The sequence below is a fragment of the Macadamia integrifolia genome, chromosome 3 (assembly GCF_013358625.1).
Source record: "Macadamia integrifolia cultivar HAES 741 chromosome 3, SCU_Mint_v3, whole genome shotgun sequence".
Taxonomy (NCBI): Eukaryota; Viridiplantae; Streptophyta; class Magnoliopsida; order Proteales; family Proteaceae; genus Macadamia; species Macadamia integrifolia.
Genome location: NC_056559.1, coordinates 4,838,631 through 4,861,824, shown reverse-complemented (window position 1 = coordinate 4,861,824; position 23,194 = coordinate 4,838,631). Strand labels below are relative to the sequence as shown.

Below are 23,194 nucleotides of genomic sequence, written 5' to 3'. Positions count from 1 at the left end.
GGATATTGCTAAAACTTGTTGAAAGATGAAAAAGATGGAACAATAAACAATAATATAACACCCGGGCTTCACACCGCAAGGTGGATCGACTGGATCAAACACCAACCTACCTTGATCAAACACAAGGGATTTCTTGATCAAACACAAGAGATTCTTGATCAAACACAAGAAGAGAGTTGCATAAGCAAACTTTGATTTCAAATTCTGAGTTTTCCTTGAATGCTTACAATTGATCCCTATTTATAGGACCAACTCAACAAAACATCACATACCCAACTTCCAACTAACAATAGTAGAAAGTCTTCACTTATTAAAGTTGGGGTAGGAAAGTATTCACCTTCCAACTACTAAAGTTGAAAGAGCCTTCACCTACCAACTACCAAAAGTGGAAAAATCTTCATCCCCCACCTACCAAAGGTGGAAAAGTCTTCATCCCCCAACTACCAAAGGTGGAAAAATCTTCATCCCCCCAACTACCAAAGGTGGAAAAATCTTCATCCCCCCAACTACCAAAGGTGGAAAAGTCTTCACCTACCAACTACCAAAGGTGGAAAAATCATCACCTCTTAAAGTTGGTATGGGAAAGTCTTCACCCACCATTACTTACAAAAGTAAAAAGTAAAAGTAAAAGCACCTTCTAAATACTTATTGAACCCATGACTGGTTCAACTAATGAACCAAACCACTATTAGACCAAAACATGTAAACCAGAGTAACTGATCCCATATGCGTACCTATTACCCATGGTTTAGGCTCATTAAACTATTAAAGTGGCCTATTACACTAAAAAACCCTTGGACTAAAGGCCCAACATGCATACAACCCAACCATAGGCTTATTCCTAAGAAAACAAGTCCATTTTGGTGATAAATCTGCATCACATACCTAGTTCCCAGTTTCTCGCCTCCCGCTGCACGTCAACCTTTGTCATTGCGAAGTCCCCGCAGTTGATTGAAGTCACCACCGCTGATCACAACCCCATGTAAGTCACGATCCATTGTTGGAGTCGGCGATCCCTGGTTTCCGCCTCTACTTGCCGTAGCCAACACCATTTCAGTCGGCCACCTCACAGGATCCCGGTCGGTCACCTGGATCTCTCTTTCTCCTTCCTCCTTACTGCCCCTTCAGTCGGCCAGCAGTAACCTTTTTTCTTCCACACGATTTCTTTTTGTTTTTTTTTCTTCCCTTAATTCTTCTGATTTTCCAGAATTACCCCTTTTTTATCTATTAATTCCTTCTATCCCTCATTCTTTTCTTATTTACAATTGGACCCCTGCCCATATGTGATACACCCCTTTGTGGTTTACTTGAATCTCAAGTAATTGCAATTCTGCCCTTCCCAAAAAAAAAAAAAAAAAAAAAGAGTTATTTCCTATTCTACCATATATTCTTGAGTGCTATTTTGTTAATCATCACCATGGTTGCCAATAGTGAAGTTGTTCAGCAGTTGAATTCTTATAAGGGAGAAACTGATACAAAATTTGATGCTCTCACTAACATGGTCACGTCCCTAAAAACAATGGTGGAATCTATGCAAGTTTCTATTGATCGTTTGGTGGCAGCAGATAAAGGAAAGAGTCCCATTCAATCTGGGGATTCTTCCAACACCACTCCACAGGATCCGCCAGTAACACTACCGCCACCACCACATCATACACCACCGCCACCACCTCCACCACCATATGGGACTGGTAGACATGATGATGGAGCAGAAAGAGTAGCAAAACTGGATGTCCTTGATTTTTATGGAGATAATAACCCAGAATTGTACCTTGACTGGATTCACAGTTTAGATACATTCTTCAGATGGTACGGGTTGACTGAGGCTCGAAAGATCCTATTTGCAGAGGTCAAACTGAAAGGCACGGCTCGAGTCTGGTGGATCAAGCAACAACAACAGAACCGAACCCGAGGCATTGGTTTGGTCACTACTTGGGCTGAAATGTATGAAGTCATAAATCGGCGATTCTTGCCTTCTGATTACAAGCAACGCATGCATCTCAGGTTTGCACAGTTGAAACAAGAGAATTTGACCGTTGAAGAGTATGTTGCTAGATTTTATTATTTGGCCACTCGTTCTGACTTTGAGTGGGATGAAGAAGTCTTAGTGGCCTAATTTCGCAATGGTGTGCACCCTCAACTTAGTGCTACCTTGCATCTAGTCGACTACCTACCATGGAAGACGCCGTACAAGTAGCATATCACGTTGAGGAAAGTCTGAAACGCCCATACAATCGGAAAAATTTTGCAGATACTTTTTCTTGAGGTACTAGTTCCGTTTGGCAACAGTCTCCAACCCAAGAGAGGTCATCTAGCAAACCACAGGCTAGTGCTACATTTATGGCCTCTTCACGACCTAGTCGGCCGTATTCTCCACCTCGACATGTCTTTGAAATGTCATCTTCACGGCCTACTCGCTCATACTCACCCCCTCGGTGTGGCTCAGATAAACCTTCTGATTCTTCAAAATTTACAGTTCGGCGCTACTCATGCCATGGATTTGGACATATCAGTGCTCAATGTCCCAGCCGTTTGGTTGCTTTTATTGATAAGGATTCTCCTATACCATATATTCCCGAAGAGCAACTTGGTTTTGACACAGTTGATTTAAGAGAAGAGCGTGCAACAGGTGAAGTCAATGACACTCTCAGTGACGAGGACCAACATCCTTTTTATGTCATTCGTCATGTGTTGACCACTCAGAAGGCCACTGAAAATGAAGATTGGCGCCACAGTAATATTTTTCAGACTCGTGTGAAGTGCAATGATCAGTTGCTAACCTTGGTCATTGATGGAGGCAGTTGCACTAATGGTCTCTGAAAACGCTATTCGTAAGCTGGGATTGAATACAGAACCACATCCTAATCCTTACAAGGTTGCTTGGGTGAACAACACTAATCTCAAAATCACAGATAAGTGCTTGGTCACATATTCTATTGGTGGATTTAAGGATACAGTCCAATGTGATGTCCTCCCTCTGAAGGTGTGCTATATCCTTCTTGGTCGACCTTGATTGTTTGATAAGAAAGTACAGCATTGTGGCTATGCCAATACCTATGCCTTCAAGCATGCCAACAAGACTATGACACTTAGATTGGGCAATTAGGCCACCGGTTCAACTGGGACTTAAGACACTTAAAAGAAAACAAAACAACTTAAATTAAAACAAAGGACTCAACCTGTTAAAATAGAACTGGGCCTCGATAGGCCTGATCCTTCTTGGACTTCCTACACTGGTAAGTCTTTATTTCTGCATCACCGGTCAACTGAAATACCATTGATAGAGACCTCATAACCATGAAAAAGCACATGATCGGCTGCTAAAATGCACTTTTTCATGGTTGCAAATGGCTTTTCCCTGCACAAAGTAGACATAGCATCTTGCGAGTGCATAAGGTGAATATTATGGTCAGTACTATAAATAAGTATATCGTTAAAATACACAACGACACATCTGCTAATGAAAAGGTTGAATGACATGGTTTATGGCCCTCATAAGCATACTTGGAGCATTGGAAACGCATCACAAGCCACTCGTAAAGTCAATCTCGGGTTTTGAAGGTTGTCTTCCATTCATTCCCCGCCCTGATATGAATCAGATGGTTGCCTGACTTCAAATCAAGCTTCTAGAATACCTTTGCACCAGTTAGTTGATCCAACATGTACTTCACTGGGACCTTCTTAATTGCCTTGATGTCAACACACATCCTCCAGCTTCCATCCTTTTTCATTGTTAACAATGCAGGGACAGCATATAGGCTCATATTGTCTCTGATAAACCCTCTATCTAACAACTCCTGAATTTGTCTCTACAGTTCCTCACACTCAACAGGGCTCATCCTACAATGAGGATGGTTAGGCAAGCTACCACGATGAAGTTAGTACAAGATTCAAGTCAGAGTTCGGAAAATAAGATGAAATAGATGGACATAGAATTGATAATGTCTGAAACTTAACTTTTCTAGGATGTGTTTGCAGCATCAGGGGTCTTGTAACACTTCTAGGATGCAAGAGGATAAGGTCTTACTCTTCGAGGAAAGAGTGAAACCCTTCTAGGTTTCAAAGATGAACTCTTCAAGGTTCTAGAGAAATGCACTAAACAATCTTCATTCAAAATTCACTGCCTTACAAGCTAACTATGGTGGCCTTTATAGGTAAATTACATCCTAAAATCTCAGCTTTTACCATTAAGATACCTGATTCCAAAGCATACTGAACAAGGACTCACGGCCCTACAACTTTGATGACAATGTTTTCTCAAAAAAACATTGTAGGGTACTCGAAATGGCTCATGAAGTTAGTGCGCGAACCATGACAGATTGCTGAAAATATAATGAAATGGATAGAGATAGAATTGATAAGGGATGAAACTCAACTCTACTAGGATGTGTTTGCAGCATCAGGAGGTCTTGCAACTCTTCTAGGATGCAAGGAGGATAGGGAGAGCTCCTACTGATCATGAACATATGTTTCCTGTCTTTTTCTTTCTCAACATTGAGAGGAATTGTTTGTTGAAGAGTAGTGATAGTATCTATAGGCATAATCAATCCACCTCATGAATGGCCATGCTGTTGCAGACCATTTTCTATCTTTAAAATTTGGGGGTGTGTTTGGTGCCCAATCCAGGATTGAAATCTTGGGATTTAGATTGCAAAATCACCTAGGATTGGAATTGCATTCAATGGCTTAATCCCAAATACAGGATTCGATTTGGCAGATCCAATCCTAAAAAAATTGCACTAAGCGGTTAATTAGCATGTGGATTATACTCAATATTTGAGGGGTATTATGATGATGTTGAGATGGATGAACAGTAAAACTAGAAAAGATTAAATTAAAAAATGACAAATTGGAGAGCTAATTTAGGAGTTGCTCTAATACATGATAAGTTGAGAGAGTTGTTTGATGTGGTATGGATGTGCAACAAAGGCCTTTGAATGCTCCTCCAGTTAGGAGGGGTGATGCAGCAGCACTTCGATGGATCGACCCAAGCCTGCTCCAGAACCCAGACCAAGACCCATATCCAATTTGGGTTCCAAGTTACTAATTTGGATTCCAAGTTTAATAGAATATTTAGGATTTTATTTTTATTTGAGAATATTTGTTTCCTATTTAAGCCCTTAGTTGTTTCTTTATTTTGTTAGCTTAGGTGTAAGAGATTTTATTTCTATCTTAGTTTTTGATTTTAATTAGAAGGTTTTTAATTTTATTTTATTATATATTGGACATGTAACCAAGGAATTAAACAGTTGATGAATTTGAAGAATGAATTAAGTTGTGAAAGGCCTACGTGGCTGCCTTCTTCCACCCCCTCCTTCCTTCTTCTTGGAGAATCTCCTCTTCCCCTTCTCTCTCTAATTCCCTCCTTGTCCAACGAGACAACCCCCCGCGCATTATCTAGTATCAGAGCCGAAGGATCCATCTCCTTCCCTATCTCCTCCATCATTATCTTCTTCCCCTTCTTAGTTTTGGTTTCTATAGAGACTGAGAACAACAATAAAAAAAAAAAAAAAAACGATTCTGTCTTCCCTGTACGGAATCGATTCCCCTGGTCTCACCGCCCTTCTCTCTCCCAAGTAAGTTCTTGCAGTTGAGCCCTTTTAGGGTTCCGACAACCAAAAAAAAAAAAAAAAGAAAAAGAAAGAAAGAAAGAAAAAAAGACAAAGAAGGAAGAATCAGAATACAGAAGAAGAAGAGAAGAAAGAGAGCAAAAGAAAGAAGAAGGATCAGAGAAGTCGAAGAGAGTGAGAGGTGAGACTCTACCTGTTTCGAAGCTCTCGCTACAGTCATCTTCAAATTTGCAACCCCACAATAGCACCTCCTCTGTCGCAATCCCACCAGTTGCTCATCGAGACGTCTTCCTAGTTCCTCCTCCTTCAACGACTACCTCTGTTTTCATCGCAAGTCTCAAAAGAAACCCTTTTTGTCAGATTGCGGTATCTCAGCCAAATCCCCATTGATTGTTATTTCTTCTTTCATTCTTCTGATTCACCATAATTGCCCCCTCCTTTGTTCTAATCTTTAAGTTATCCTCTTAAATTTGTTTCTTAAGATTACCCTTTACCCATACCTTGCTTGTGAGTTAGATTTTCAATATTACATCCCTGCCACTCACTTAAGGACTCCTACATATTTACAATTCTGTCATCCTTGAACAAAAAAAAAAAAAAAAAGACCCTCTATATTTACAATTTTGCCACCCACTTGATTATTGGAGTTGGTGTCTTTTTTGTGTGAGACCCAGAGTAAATTTCCTGTAAACTTGTTTATTCCAATGGTTGCTTACACCAGCCCCTCATCTGAATCGTGGGCTCGGTTGCTTCAACAGAGCAAAGAAATCTTAAGAACCCTCCAAGCTAACCTGGCTGTACAGGAAGCACAAGCTGCTACCTTCCAGGACATTTACGCAAGGCTTGATGCCCTAAGGTCATGTATTCAGAAACCTGGTGGACAACAAGGTCACGTTACTCATGACAGCGTGATGCCACCTCGAGAACCATGCCCCCATCTAGAGACCATTACATCAAGTTTTGTTGTCGATGTTGAAGATGAACGGGACGATCCGATGAAGGATGTTTCTGAAGAACTGATCGATGGCCCAATCTCATTTGTGAAGCCCCACCATCCAATTCCGATCAAAGTCATATCATTTGTTGACGACGATCAGAAGATCGTGACCGTTGATCGCGAGGTGTGCTGGATCTTTACCCCTTTGGAGCCATTGATCGAGGATGCTGATCGAGTGGTGTTAATTCTCTCCGTCTATAAAACTCGTGGATGAGTTTTTCTAAACAACAGGGGAGTTGATGCAGCAGCACTCCGATGGATCGACCCAAACTTGCTCCAGAACCCGGACCAGGACCCAGATCCAATTTGGGTTCCAAGTTACTAATTTGGATTCCAAGTTTAATAGAATATTTAGGATTTTATTTTTATTTGAGAATATTTGTTTCCTATTTGAGTCCTTACTTGTTTCTTTATTTTGTTAGCCTAGGTGTAGGAGATTTTATTTCTATCCTAGTTTTTTATTTTAATTAGAAGGTTTTTAATTTTATTTTATTATATATTGGACATGTAACTAAGGAATTAAACAGTTGATGAATTTAAAGAATGAATTAAGTTGTGAAAGGCCTGCGTGGCTGCCTTCTTTCCCCCCCTCCTTCCTTCTTCTGGGAGAATCTCTTCTCTTCCCCTTCTCTCTCTAATTCCCTCCCCGTCCAGCGAGACACCCCCCCCCCCCCGGGGGGCATTAAGGGTGATATGAGATTGGAGGAACTAAAGGGCCTGGGGTAAGCCTAAAAGGAGTCTAGGAGGAAAGATATACATAGCCTAGGACTTTTAATAAGTATGACTTGAATAGAGTTAATTGGAGAAAGATCCATATAGTTGACCCAATTTAGTTGGGACAAGTCCGAGTCGATTATTTGAGGGGTGTTATGGTAATTTCATTAATTTAATATAAAAAGTATAAAAGAAGCAAATGGAAAATGAAGCCCCATTTGTCACATTCTCCTGGAACAGAGTACGAAGGAGACAGCCTTCTGATGCTGAATTGAAGACCTACCAGCAGAGGAAGTCCAAGAAGAACCAGGCTTAATGTTGCCTGGTTCTGGTTGCACACAGTTTTGTTTTGTTTAAGTTTGTTTAAGTCAGTTCTGGTTAGATTTTTGAACCAGAGGTTCAGTGGGTCAGTTGGGATACATTACTAAGTATCTTATCTTATTCTTCTCTCTTTAATAGAGTTTAAGTTTGAAAAGACTATCTAATGGGGATGTCGATCAAGGGGTATTCTATTATGTTTTAAATTGTTTTATTATTATTTAATTACCTATTTGTTGGGAGGAAGCTTCTACTTAATAAAAGGATGGGGCTCTATTGTCCCACTTGATTTTCAGAATTTGTTATTCTCTTGGCTCTGTGGTGAAGCAGTGTCCTGTGGTGAATCAAGGCCTTGATTGGTGGTGAAGCCAGTCAAACCTTGCAGTGGGAAGCCCAGGTCACTTCTGTTTTCTTCTTTTTACTATTGATTATTTAAGAGTACAGCAAGTCCTACTCAGCAACTTGCGAAGAAGAAGAACCACTCCTGCCATGTAGCTGTTCTCCTCTATCTAGGATTTTTGGAAATAAGGGATTTATAGGTCTAATCAGTATTTTAATTTCACTACACTAATTGGTCAGTAGTCTCATTTGTTATCTGCTGTCAGATTATATTTTATTGGTTGCATTCTGCAGTCTTAATCTGGGCTGTAGTTTATCAGTTTCTATTTTTGTGGGCATTCAAGAACTGTTCCTTAAGGTTCTGTTGATCCTGATTTCAGTAGTGGGGATGTATTTTTTTTTTTTTGGGTACAAAAGTGGAGGAGATGTATTTGTAACTGATTGTATTGAACCTGAAATTTGATCATTCAAAAGGCTGGCTGCTGTTTGGGTGTGATTTTGATGTTTCCTAGTCACACAAGAAATTACCCGTTAAGAAGATTCTACCCTTAGATCTAGCTGATATTTGCAGCAACTGTCCTAGGCATATAGAGGACCACTCGACCAGTAGGACTGCTGGTCTGATTGTTGATTTGACTTTATTAAATTTCTCTTGATTTTGGACCTCTCTACTTTGTTTCAATACTGTTGTGTCGGTAACTGATCTAAGGCATCAGTATCACATTACCTCCTCTGTCACTGATCAAGGTATGCATCCCTCTCTTGCATACATAGTGTTTTTTTTCCCTTTATATTAATCTGGTAGAAACGGATTTACTCTCCAAAGGCGATGTTCTTCTTCCCCCCATTATTTCTTCAATTTTGTTGCTGCCACTATTGTTTTTTGAGTCATCTTCATAAAAAACTTCATATGCGAGATCCTTTGTTTCTTTCTTTTAATTTCGTACTAGTCTAACCCCTTTGGTTTTAATTTTCTATTCATAACTTTTTAATGCCTTATCAAAAGGAAAACACCACCCAACTAAGGAGACTTGGTGGTCGGATGATGGGGCTTAAGTAGCCATTAAGACTAAGAAAGCTTGACAAAGGACCAAAGATGTAGAAGATCTTAAAGGGTACAAGTCTGCCAGAAATGAAGCTAAAAAGATTGTGGGGAAGGCATGCAAAGAAGTATGATGATCTCTATAACCATTTGAGCACAAAAGGAAGGAGAAAAGCTATCTATAAGATAGTTAAAATGAGAGAAAGGAAGAGTAGAGATTTCGACCAATTTAGATTGCATTAAATGTAATGATGGTAGAGTACTAGTAAAGGATGAGAACATTATGAAGAGGTGGGAAGAGTATTTTAATGCCCTACTAAATGGAGACATTTCGAGCAAATATGCACCGAATGATTGCATTATATGTCAAGACACCACACACCATGGATATATTCAAAAGGTGAGTGTGTCACAAGTTAAAGAAGCCTTAAAAAAGATGAAAGTATGCAAAACACCAGGCCCATATGAGGTCTCAATAGAAGTGTGGAAGAGCTTAGGATTATGTGGTGTATCTTGGTTAACCAAGCTGTTTAAGAAGATTCTGAGTACAAAATAAATGCTGGTGAATGGAGAAGCATTGTAATTCCGATCTACAAAAATAAAAGTGACATTTAGAGCTGCAATATAGGCTTAAAACTAATGAGTCATATTGTGAAATTATGTGAAAGCGTTATTGAGTCCCACCCAAGAAGAGAAACTATTATCTCAGAGAACCAATTTGGTTTTATGCGAGGTAGATCCATGACATGAGCAATTTACTTACTCTGGAGGCTCATGGAAAGATATAAATTTTATAAGAAGAATCTCCATATGGTCTTTATTGACCTAGAAAAGACGGTCCATGGCGAATTAATCTGGCATGTGCTAGAGAACAGAAGGGTGTCACGTAAGTATGCGGATATAATTAAAGATATGTATGGGGATGTAGTGACTAGTGTGAGAAATGCTGGAGAGCAAGGTAGTCAATTCCCAATCACAAATGGGTTACATCAAGGATCAGCTTTAAGTCTTTACTTGTTTGTGCTAATCATGGATGATTTAACTAAGAAAAATCAAGATGAGATTCCGTGGTATATGCTTTTTGTTATCGATATTATTTTGGTGGATGAGACAAAAGTAGGGATAACGCTAAGTTGGAATTATAGAGATCAACCTTGGAATCAAGAAGGCTTAAGATAAGTAGAACGAAGACGGAGTATATATTTTGTAACTTTAGTTCCACTAAGACGGAGTATATGGTGAAGATTGGAGAGAGGGAGAGAGACTAGGAAGGATAAAGTAAGGAAAGACCATATTAGGGATGATTTGAGAGTTTCTTTGATAAGTGATAAGCTTCAAGAAAGTCATTTGAGGTGGCATGACCATGTCCAACAAAGGCCTTGGGATGCACTAGTAAGGAGGAGTGACCTGATTCAGATTGAGGGATCAAAAAGAGCTAGTGGCATGATTTTAGGAGAAGTAATGAGGAAAGACATACATAGTTTTGGTCTTGTCTCAAATATGACCTCAGATAGAGCTGTTTGGAGGGTTAGGATCCATGTAGCCGACCCCATCTAAGTGGGTTTTACTGAGTTGTTTTTGTGGCGGTGCTCCATCCATTTTCTACTGTTTTTGTATGTGCATGGATCCATGCAGCTGAACCCATTTAGTTTGGGATAAGGCTGAGTAGTTGTTTTTGTATTATAATGCGAATGTATTTACTAGTGGGAATTTTTTTTGGGATCTATTTTATGTACTCTATTAGTTATTCATGCCCCTTATGCCATGTAGAATAATGAGATGATCTAAAAGTACATATTGAGGGAGGCTATGGGAGGAGGAAGAGGACAAATTGTTCTCTCCCTTTAATTGTCACATGATTATTTCTATAATGGGCCTTGGTTATAAGTTTGAGTCTGGGAAAGTGTATATTCATTGCATAGAATATGACAAATTTTTCTCAATGAAATCTGTCATATATGATTTCTAACTTTCCCGGCCAGGTCATCAATGAGTCTTATCGTACAAGTGGGGCCTATGTAATCATTATTGGCCAATCACGGTTGAGGTGATAGTGTTGGATATATGAACCAACCTAATTTTTTTATGCTGTGTTGTTGATAGATGATAAGTAAGGTTTATAATCTGTAAATTGCTTTTGACCAAGAAAAAAAGAAACTTTTAATTGCAAAATTACCAAGAGTAACTAAACAAAATCTCAATTCATATGTTCAGGATTGGAATCCAGGATGTTGCACGTCCAAACAGAATCCTTATCTCTTTACCATGGATACTCAATTCAGGATTATGATCCATGATTGAGAATCTAGGATTGCATGCTAAATGCCCCCTTAATATCTGATTTCTCTACCTCCCCTGATGCCTTAAGAACTATATGCATCAGGGTACTTGTAATAGCACATTCTCCACCTAAATTCTGCATTTACTAAAGTGGGTTTCATTAGCTTCTATTTTGTGATGACTTGACATCTTAAGCTTTCATTTTATACAGGATGCATGGCTGCATTGGAGGCAGAGCATTACCTGCAAGAGATTGGTTCTCAAGAGGGCAAGAGTGATTGACTATCTGTCTGCTGCTCCAGTAGACAAACGCCTTCACAAAAAAATGCCTCTTGTCTGTAGAAGCTTTCAGTTTGGATGTGTTTGCAATCTCAGTTGCTGTTTTCACAAGATCAGAAATGATTTCTGGTAGTGTTTCCCTTGTTATTTTTTTTTTGTTGTTCTGCCATATGTATTTCTATGTTCTGATTAAGCATCTAGATACCACTTTTCCGTGTATCCTGATACTTCAAAAATGATATATACAGGTTGAAGAAGTTAATTTAATGGAATTTTACCGAAAAGAAATTATTGGTAGAAAGAATCGAAGTCCCATGACATGCTACTCAGCCTTTTATTTTAATAAACACAAACATGATATGGATGCACTTTTTCTTTGGCCAAGCTATGAAGTATTTACTGTTGAGTTTTTGTCCTCACACTTCTTACGAATAATGTAGAAGAAATCTTCGTTTCGGTATATACCCATTGTTGATTGGAGATTGGAAACGGATATTCAAAAGAAACTATTTCCCTTTGTTTAATTACATTATTGATTTTGTAATCTGTGTACTTTGCAATAACTGCGGTCAGTGAGGATCTCTTGGGAGGGGAATTTGATTTTTTGATTCATTGATGCGGATAATGGGAATGATTAATTGGTAGTAAAGAAAGCATGTTTATTATGTGCCGGAAAGCCGATTTCATGTTTATATTCTTCTTTTTTCTCTCTCCACTTCTCCAAAGAGCAATGCATTGTGCAACCTTCACTCCACTTTCTCTAATGTGACAGTTCTAAGCGTAACCATGTCAGTCAATTTGAAAAGGCAAGGATCCGGCCCAGACAACATTTTGGGCTGGAAATATAAAGCTAGGGCCTATTCTAATTGTGGGCTGGTTCAAACAACTTGGACTTCCGGGTTAGCAGAAAAGGCTATGATTATGTACTCTTTTTTTTTTTTTTTCTTCTTATTTTCTTTTCCTTCCTGAGGCTCCGTTTGGTTGCAATGAAAATTTAAAGGGAAGGAAAATGAAATTTTCATACTTTAAAAAGAAATGTTTATAATTATTACCTCACGTGATTGTATAAACTACTTAATTTTTTAACCATATTTAGTAATGATGTATTTTACAAGTAATTTTTATTTTACATATTATGATAGCAAAGGGTCTTGGATGCAAACTAAAGTAAAATTTTATAACTAAAGATAGAATAATTTGAAGTTAATGTCAAAATTACACTGGTAATGATTACATATATTTCTTTTTTAAGTATAAAAAATTCACTTCCTTTCCTTTTAATTCCTCTTATAACCAAAGATAGCCTAAAAGATATCCAACTTACAACCCTGCAAGGACAAGTTTTTACTTTATTTTCATATAAATTTAATACAACATCTATTAGTAGATTACGGTTGGGCCAGTAATATTATAAATAGAGAAGCTGCTTCTCAATCTTTACATGGATTTTTTTTTTGGGGACAATCTGGAAGGTTTTGTAGGCTCCAGCTTTCCATCAATGCTGAAGTCCGAGACACAGCCATTTATCATCCATCATATTGATTAGCTTATCACTTCATAAATTCATTTACACTTTACGCGTACCCCTTCCTAGATGTGGGCTCTGCTCTATCAAAGTTATCCATCTTATCTTTTATTTATTTTTAGTATTTGACATTTTGATTAGGAACCTGTTTGGGAGTGTGCCTGCGGCCATGTGTTTGTCTCTCTTCTTTTCCTGACAAAATAATTTTTTCTGCCCTTGATAAATTGAACCAAATTACAGATGCTTACATGGGTCTCACGTTGGAAAAGTCTTCCCTTTCAACTATTAGATAGATTGGACAAAGGCTATAAATCCACTTTCATTGTTTTATCTCAATCGTACGATCCATATTGTAAAGAATTTTCTCTACATCATGTTATCCAAACAGTCCCATCTATTATATATTATTTTTTAGGGAGAAGGCTCCTCAAAAGGCAGCGTGGCTCCAATGGGAGTGGAAGTGGAAGCATTGATAGTGGCTGGAATTCCATATTTCATGAGGGTAAGGTGGTCATTTTTCCTTCTATGTGTCTGGGGCGTAAGGGTTATGTTGCCTTTCAGGTATCATTTTTCCTATTAGAAAAAAAAAGTGGAAAAATCAGATTGGTCATTGAATTTGGGTATTGTCATTTGGTAGTTTAGGTATAACTGGATTAATTCCAGTGTGGCTTCTGTGCTTGTTTGGAGACCAATTATAGCACGTGTTGAAGCATCAATAGGGTGTCATTTTCAACTTTCATTAGACGCAGGCGGTCGTGTTGCCCCCCATGTGTTTGACATAGGGGCCACTCTACTTTTATGCTTCTTTTGTCCTATTATTTATGTACCATTTTTATGAACTACGTAAATATTTGCCATGCTAAGCGAGATGTGAAGCCCAAGCCCATGCAAACAATAAAATCAGCATATATTTAGCCAGGAGTTTTGCATATACTTTTTATTTAAGAATTGGGAAACAAATTTTGAGCCACCAGCATTGTAAGTATGCTAGCAAGCTCTGCGTCTTATCCTCCTCATTTTTGTATGAAATAATCTCATTGTCCTTCTATGTATGAAGCCATTTTGCCACATCTTATTAGTGCTCTTCTCTCTGCCATATCATGCTAAAATCATGATATTTAGTGTTTCTTTAATCATTTTAATAATGTTCTCATATTCTTTATGCACTTTATTGTAATTTTGTATATTTTTGAGATTTTGTGTGCTTAGTGACAATCTCTTAGGATTTTATTTATTTTTATGCTTTTAATATTTTTAGTATGATTATGTTGTGCCTACTAACCTTTATTATGGAACGCGTTAATTTGTTATTTTTTATTTTTTCTATTTTAGTAGACTTAGATTTGTGCTAGATAGAGTAAGTTTTAGATTTTAAATTGTTTTATTTGACGTTTGCTTTATTAAAAATATTTATTATCATATAAAGATGCCAAGTAATTCTTAAGACTAGTTTAAGTTGGTGGGCCAAGGTGCCTAACACCTTCCTCGACCCATACCTGATCTCATGTTCATACTGGTCCAGATGAAGTCAATATATTCAGCGTTCTATGATTAGGACCTCCAGAAGAAAACTTCCACCGATGGACAACTTACTAGGGTTCCAAATGACTATGCTTGTAGTTGCCTTCATAAGCTTAAATAGTTACTTATTGGATAAACCTACCTAAATCACTTAAGAAGGCTAGATATGTCATAACACAATTGTAATTACATGTATAGAAATACAAATTCAAAGCCCAATTCTCACCAACCTGTCATGGGATACCATGTACAAATCTGCATCCTTCCACCTCACAACCACCGTTGATTGTGCTATCCAATCTACATAGGATATTTCCCATCCTTTAGATGGTGTCCTCATCCATGTGATCAGCCCCATATCTATTGTGTCAATTGCACATGACCATAATATCCCTTGAATTTTCTTAAATGGCAATATCCTAAACTATATGGTCCTGGGGATTAAAGTAGATGGGATATAGGGTGTGGTGGAGCTAATTAAAATAATACCTACGAAAGAAAAGGAAAACTATCATGATACATCTTGTAGTTAATTCCTTTATGTTTTGGGAATAATTTTATAGAAAACTAACCTAATATTTTAATATTTTGAAACTATATAAAACAAAGGTAAAGAAAATATTAGCATGCATTATTTTATTTCTTTTATTGCAAAAGGATAAGCAAAATAATATCTGCACGAATAATTTAAAATTAATAGAGTACTAAGTGATCTCATAAGAAACTATTTATATTGCACATGGTGACTTAGAATAATTATAGGGCTGATAGAAAGCATTCCTTAAACTTTTCTCTTGTCGCAGACATCTAATAGAGTTCGAAGTTCAAATTAAACAATACACACAAAATATATATATATATATATATATATAATAAAAAGAAGAAGAGTTTGGGGTTGCAAAGAATTAACTCAATTCTATAAGACTTTAGGATCCTATAACTAAGAGTCTAATAATTTTTTAAGACTTGAATTTAATGTAGCACACGAAGGTTTATTTTGACCAACATTAATACCTTCATATAGACATGATTTGCTACTCATTAGTTACCCAAAAAAAAAAAATCCTGGTAAGAATAAAGGCCAAGCTAAATAAAAGAAAAATTTGAGTCAAAATTAAGATCATATTATATTAATTGTCTAATGAAACATCATCATGTTGGTTAGAATAAAGAAGTTCTAAAGAGGAGAATAAGAGGATAATATAAAAGATAAAGGAAAGACTTCTTTTTTAATCATTGCCTATATAATGAAGCATTTGTATGAAGCATTTGGCTAGTTAACTAAAGGTCAATGAGGAGGTGCACAAAGGCATCAATAGGGGTGGATATTTTATATTTCTTAATGACGGGATCGTTATTTACTCCCTTTATATCTGAGCGCATAAGCCATGTGACCAGGTAACGTCCTTTTCTCTTAATTTTTATTTTATCTTTTAGGATTACTACTTATTTTCTTTGAAAGGTGCAACTTGGAATTTAATGTGAATTAAAAGCTTTTCACCTTATACCAGCTGAAATGCCTTTGTTTAATCGTCTAAGTGGTGGTTTGTATGATTTGTGTCATGCGTTGTTTTATTTTAAGATCCTCTCAGATCTTCTCAAAATAATGTTGTGATCATGAGATTTATCCATTTTTCTTTGTTGACATCTCTATTGGACATCCATTATGGATTAGCACGCTTGGAGAAACATCTTTAAAGGCAGATGGGCTAGTATCCATTGAATTGAGGTCTTAAATCTCAACCATCAACTTTGAAACATCTCTTTCTTTTTCTCTGTCTCTCTATATTTTTCGTCTTTCAATGAAAGTCAGTGAAAAACCTCTATTAATTTGCAATTTTAAATCATATGAAATTTAGGAGAGTTAAACTTTTCAGAATCATGTAGATAAATTCAACGTAGTAGAGATTAGGATGTTGAGATGGATTTGTGATAAAATCAAGAAGATAAAGTAAGAAATTATCATATTAGAGTTGATTTGAGAGTAGCTATGATACATAATAAGCTATGAGAAAGTAGTTTGACGTGGTATGATCATGTTCAATGGAAGTCGGTGATGCTCTAGTATGGATGAGTGATTTGATTCTCCTTTTGTTGTGTGTGTGTGTGTGTGAAAGATTTGATTCAGATTGAAATAACTAACAGAGGGGGGCAGACCTAAAAGGACCGTAGGAGAAGTGGTGAGGAAAAGCACACATAACTTAGACATTGGATAAAGTATGATCTCAAATAGAACTAACTATTTACCAAAATAGAAAAAAAAAAGTATAAGAATAGAACTGATTGGAAGGCAAAGATCCATGTAACCGACCCTATTTATTTGGGATAAGCCTGTATTGTTGTTGTTGTAAACTTTACAAAGTCGTGGAAAAACCTCGAGCCTATTAATTTTTTTTTCTCTTAAACCACATGCAAAACTCCATAAAACCATATATAAAATAACCTTAAACCATAAATCTTAGTTCAAAATGAAAACATCATAGTAGACATAGTCGTCAGAGAGAGCACTGGAGAACAAAGTTACTGTAAAGATTTGTGCAGAGGCTGCAGATTTTCCAGAGTTGTAGAATTAACATTGAATAGACAATTATAAATCAATCTTTTCGTAAAGTCCAAATTTCTAAATTCTCTGTTATCCACTGCTTATGGTAATTTCATGTAAATACCTGTGAAACACTTCTGGCTTTTTTTCAATTACTTCATTGAAATTAAGCATCAAACAAATAAAACATATTGCAACTCCATCTCCTGTGGATTGGAATGGAAATCTCTCTCTCTCTCTCTCTCCAACACATCAACACCATAACCTCCCTCACCCACACAACTCAACCTATTTCAAACCAATTAGATGCACACATGGAGAGTACTTATGCATGCATAAATGATTGATGTATGTGGTGCTTGATATGTTCTATTATTTTATGTATTTGCTTGCATGCACAAATTAGGCAATAAAGCTTTCTCAACAATCTTGACTGGAAAAGCGAACTCAATTAGTGCTTTCCATTTCTCAACATAGAAATCTTCAAAACAAGAAGGAAACTTCAAAACGTGCCCAAGAAACAAATTCTTTCACTAATTGAATAGGAGAAGCTAAAGGCCTCTGGGGTTAAGAGATTTGTTTGATGATACTTGAAAATAGTTTGTTAATTAGATCTAATTAGAATAATGAAGTGGAGAAAGTGTACAAAAGAACAAACAAAAAGAAATTAAGGAGTTGCTTCCAAAGAAAAAAAGCCACTTCTTTTGACTATATATTAATCTTCCAGTTTTTGGGGAAGTGGGGTGTTGTATTATCCTTTTCTTTTATATCCAAAGCGGGTGGAAATGCTTTACAGCATAAATTCCATATCTCAATAACAAAGAAGTGAAACAGATGGTGAAATCTTGCAGACTTGATTTTAATGCTTCCTGAAGAGTTACTTATCTGCGTTTGGTGACTGACTGGAGACTCTTTCTTTTTCTACTGCTGTAAATTTTGGTCAGCAAACTGGTAAGTGTTGCAGGTTGTGTTTGTGTGTGTGTGTGTGTGTAAAAATGTGAGAGAGAGAGAGAGAGAGAGAGAGAGAGAGAGAGAGAGAGAGAGAGAGAGAGAGAGAGAGAGAGTTGCAGTTAACAGAACTAGAGTGTACTGAGGGAAGAGAGAGAACAACAGGCTTTTTACGGTTCTTCACTGTGACTTTTCTCATTAGGATTAGTAGAAAATTGAGTTAAAGGGAGAAAAAAAAGATAAAGAATCCATGCCTACAAGCAAACTAAGCTATATCTGTAGTTGGAACTGAAGTCTCTGATCAGTGACCTAAAACTTAAGATTTTCTCAGTTCAAATCATCATTACTAGGTTTTCTTAGAAACACATACATTATTGGTGTTATAATTCTACTTCATTATTCAATGTAAAAGAAATAGACACAAAATAATTTTATATATTTGAGCATTAAAAATCTTCAGAAGCAACAGATAAGTTATTGAGAAGGGAAGAGTTGATGAACTGCTACATAAGTGATGGAACAGTAAAGCTCAAAGATTTCCACATTAAACCTAGAAGAAATCTACAAACAAAACCAGTAAACATGGTAAAGAAGAGAAATAAAAAAAGGAAGAAAGAAAACCCTAAAATGATTTGTACATGAAAATTACCCAACTTTCTGCCTGTGGAAGAACTTGATCTGATTGTTAGATTCTCCATGAAATTATCATTTTGGCTAATATTGAATTCTTCTTCTTCATGAAATAGCTGAGAAGACCTTGATGTTCATAGTATTTTATCATACAAGATCTATATTATCTTCTTCTTCTTATTATTATGCTGATCCCTTCTTCTTGAAATTCAAATTCCTCTTCTACCTCATCACTACTAAAATGGAGGCCTTGCAGCATTGCCACTCCAACCAAAAACATCGCCAGGGAACTGATAATTCGCCATGTTACTTCCCAAATTATAGAAAGGAACACCGCCGCCGCCGGTGCTACCACCGCCACCAGCTGCACCCTCACCCAATTGTCCAACTCCACCACCACCTGTGACGCCTGAAGCTGGCGACGCCTCCTCCTCCTCCAACGGTAGCCTCTCAAACACTGCATTAGAAAATGAAGCCGCCATCAACACCACCGGACCTGAGGCCACCAACGGTCCAACCACACTGCCTCCGACGACCTGTCCCTGTCCACCCGCAAGAAATATTGTTAGCCCACCAGCTCCAGGCGGCGCCGGCGGTGGTAAAACCGTCCCAGACAGAGATAGTATCTCGAACCGCCCATGTAGAGTTACCACGCTCCCTGCCGGAGCTGCAGGCTGCCGCAATGTCACATTGGCGACTGATCCACCGCCGCTGAGCACACTAACCCCCCGCCCTCGCCGCCTTGCATAATTGGATACAGACTCAACGACGTCGGCGCCCGCCGAGATTTCTAGTACATGTGATCGGAGTGCATTAGGGCTGTCACGGGTGACAATTATCGGAGGTCTGGGCTTGTTCTTTGAGCCCGGAGGACGGCCTCGAGGCCGGCGACTGGCGGAGCTGCCTCCTGTTCCACCGGAAGAAGTGGTGGCTGTGTTGGGGTCGTCCGGTTTCTGATCCTCCGGGGAGTCATTAGAATCTGAGATTTGAGCTGTTTGGTTTTGAGGGTCTGAGGATCTTTGTAAGTGCAGGTCTGGTCTATGGAGCTGGTGAACGTAGCGAGAAGGAGGGCCTGGTTCCAACCCCGCCATCGCCACATCTATTCTCTCCCACCACTTGCTTGCCAGCTTTTGCTTTCTTTCTTTCTCTCTCTACAAAGGAAGAATTAATAAACAAAATTACATGAAAAGCCAAAACCCTGAAGCTAAGAAGTTAAGATCCAAAGAGAAAATAAGGTAAGACTTCAAGTTTATACTTTCAGTTTTCTATTTCACTTCAGAAATCCAAAACCCCAAAACTTTAAAATCTAAAGCTGATAAATCATGTCTACCTGTTTCCAGACCAGTAAGTATTCCTCCAAGGCTCCAAAACCTAGATTTAGATCTTTCACTGCAATAAAGAAGCAGAGCTTGCACAAGTTTCTGAGAAGAAAAACAATAGAGACCAAAGTAGAAGAGCTCTGATCACTGTTGCTTCACCATATATAAGAAACAATTCCATCTGTTTTCCTCTGAAATAAAAGAAAATCAAATCCAAGGGATGAAATATTTCTGGAAATCTATGGGTTTGAATGTCTGAAATCGAGCTTTGAATGGAGAGAGAGAGAGAGATGGGGTTTTGAAGAGGAAATGGTGGAAAGAGGGGTTAATACAGAAGCAATTGCAAGGGAAGAGGGTTTGGCATGTGGGAAGAAAGAAATATATTATGGGCATATTCTATAGTTTATGGGTCCTATGTTACCATATAGTATAGTATAAAAGAATATAATAATATTTTACCCAAAAAAAAAGAAAAAAGAATATAATAATACAAAATTTAGAGCTCGAAACGTGACTAATTACTAACTAGTAAGCGTTTACCCCCCCCCCCCAAAAAAAAAAAAAGGGGGACTTAGTATGTAATATTGACTTATTTGTCGTAATGAAGCCTTTAATGATGCAATAACAGTTCTAGGGTTAAGAGTAACAGTTGTTATTTCAAGAAATTCATAAGGGTATTATTGTCTCTCAATGTTTTTATAACCGATTTGGGTGTGGCAAAATGGACAATTCATACTTGTTGATATTGTATCGTTTGAACCATTGATTTACTTTATTGTAAGTAAGTAATTAGCTAGGTTTACGATTAAAACTAGAAATCGATTATTGATCTAATTTGGGTATCTTTACAGGATAGATCTCACCAGAAAACTGAAGAGCAATGGTAGTAGGTGATTGAGTTCAATAGTTCCTTATATCAAATTATTAATTGATGGGTTATAGTAATATGAAGAAAACAAAACAAAATTGTTTGAAGCGCCGACAAAACCGAAAGCACCCCTTGTTTCAAAGAGAGGAGGACAATATGACCATTACTTGGTCCGATACCATGAACTAAATCTTTCTATGTTCGAGAAGAATTCATTTTGTTCGGCCATGTCTCTTCACTTGATGTATTATAATTATATGTCCTCGTGTTTTGTGAAGAAAGACCAAATTAATTTGCATTTTTATATTTATTATTTTATAATGTTTGGAGATTTTAAGTCTTCATTAAAATAAGTCAATTAGTCAATATCATAAACATTATTTTTTTTTTATAAACAATTAGCTCTATAGTTCCCCACCCAAAAAAAATATAATTAAAGTTCCTATCTATTCGGATATGTTGGGGATTTTTTTTTCTTTTCATATTATCTATGATTTCTTCAATTTAAATTTATTAAAAATATTAAATATGACAAATTATTTCAATTATTTATTTAAGTTAGGGGTTCCTTACTACCATTTGTCCCCTTTTATTTAACACCTTTGTTGTTATGAGGTGATTTTATATATTTTCTATTATCAACAATAGTTCATGTGGCAAAGATCGCATATTTTTGTTAGATAAAAAATTTCATGAAAATTTTGTCGGGTTAGTAAAACTATGTTTCTCAACAAACTAATTCAAAACTAATAATAGATGAGAATTCTTTTAATACAAATAGAATAAAAATCTATACATAACTCAATGCAAAATGTTAATATGAATGTGCCAATTAAAAATAGGAACACAGTCTTCTGGGTGAAATATATGGGGTTGCAAAATGACCCTTGTGCCTGTCTTGGGGGTGAGCACTCATTTGTCTCACCCAGAAAGTACTTGCCCTAGAAAATAACTATGGTATGTAAGTAGGAGCACATGAAACATCTACATTTTGGAGTCTTATTACCAAACAACTCTTCTGAGTGATGCTTTTTCATTGTGCCCTTTAGTGAAATGACCATGCCATTATAGTTTGCTTGGAATAAATTGAACTTTGGTGACTTTTTTTTAATCTCATTTTTCATATGTTTTCATCCTAGAAGATAATGTATGATTATAGATGCAAGAATTTTGTGCCAAAGGTAATCGTAATCATTTGAGTGCTAACATTTGCTTCGGATTCGTGCATTAATCGATAAATTCATTGCGAACCAATCCTAAGAATTTTACTTTTTTTTTTTGCTAATGACGGGTATCCAGGCCTTTGGCCTGACTAGTCCCGCGGGCCTATACTGACCCCACAACTGCATCGATCGGGGTCATACTGGGGTTGAATGAGAACCATTCAACTTTCACTGAAAGCAGTGAAAAACTAAACACCCCGTGTGAGTGGCCTAATGTGTGCCTAGTAGGAGTCAAAATCCTAAGAATTTTACATATATTCCAAGCATAAACTAATACTTGGTTTTAATTAGAGCATGTATGATACATGATTACTTGTGGTTCATTTTCTATTATATTTTCTTAATTGTTATTATGCATTAATTTTTTGTTTAATTTTGCCTATATAAGAGTTGCCTGCCAAGTACTTTTTTAATGGTCTTAAATTCTTTGGTAATTGTAACAACATTTGTATCATGTTCTTACAATAATTATAAAAATCATCAATGGACATAACAAAGATATTATTAATTTAGGGAAATGAACATTCATTGGTCATGCACTCCTATGCTCAGACATAGGGGGCGGTGAAGTGATGCCCCTACTCTTGTGCAACCTAAAAATCCACTTCTGTTGATGCCCATGTGCCTCTCTCATTGACCTCCACGTTGGCATAGGTGTCTAAAAATAAGAATCAGAACCAGATCTGTACGGTTTATTTGAACTAATTCTATAATGAATCAATTAGAATTGGTCCAGAACTTGTAGAAATCAGCAAAAATTCCTCTTAACCCTAGTTTCCATACATGTAAAGGTGTCAATCATTTTAGTTCAATAACTGTTTAGCTCAGTCGGTGAGTTGTGGTGCACAAAAAGCCCATGCTCACCAGGAGGTCTCAGATTAAAGTTAACTTGAGATCTCCTGGCTGTCATCTACTTTCCCTCAATATCTATAAAAAAAAATAGTAATATAAAAATTAAAATTAGATAAAAGCTTATTTTTCATTTTTGTCCGATTTCATATTCAGTTTTGTTTGCATTCAATTTCGCCCTATTTTAGGTGTTTAGAGAAGCTTTTTACATCCACTATAACCACCCCCAC

General features: G+C 37.1%; 2 protein-coding genes across 3 annotated transcripts in view; one reads left to right on the top strand and one right to left on the bottom strand.

Moving 5' to 3' along the window:
• LOC122073961 (thioredoxin reductase 1, mitochondrial) overlaps positions 1–11,843 on the top strand; it is a 20,604-nt gene extending 8,761 nt beyond the window's left edge. Inside the window, exon 2 of the mRNA XM_042638703.1 lies at positions 11,472–11,843. Coding sequence (XP_042494637.1) covers positions 11,472–11,542 — 71 coding nt within the window. The 3' untranslated portion in view covers positions 11,543–11,843. The remainder of the gene's footprint in view (positions 1–11,471) is intronic.
• A 5,509-nt stretch (positions 11,844–17,352) lies between these two features.
• Positions 17,353–20,394, bottom strand: LOC122074613 (AT-hook motif nuclear-localized protein 25-like). Of its 2 annotated transcripts, none has more exons than XR_006139006.1 (2): positions 20,036–20,394; positions 17,353–17,369 (listed from the first exon to the last, which is right to left on the bottom strand). XR_006139006.1 is itself a non-coding variant. In XM_042639515.1 (2 exons), exon 2 carries the CDS (start codon positions 19,794–19,796, stop codon positions 18,942–18,944), a length of 855 nt encoding a protein of 284 aa, XP_042495449.1. In that variant the 5' UTR covers positions 19,797–19,856; positions 20,036–20,178; the 3' UTR covers positions 18,491–18,941. The 2 variants fall into 2 exon arrangements, 1 of the variants encoding a protein (XP_042495449.1); XM_042639515.1 differs by lacking the exon at positions 17,353–17,369 and adding an exon at positions 18,491–19,856 and having other exon boundaries at positions 20,036–20,178.
• Positions 20,395–23,194: the final 2,800 nt, after the last annotated feature.

Bases quoted from the DNA above. Each gene is read 5' to 3' on its own strand.
- LOC122074613 (XM_042639515.1), bottom strand. From the start codon at position 19,796: ATGGCGGGGTTGGAACCAGGCCCTCCTTCTCGCTACGTTCACCAGCTC.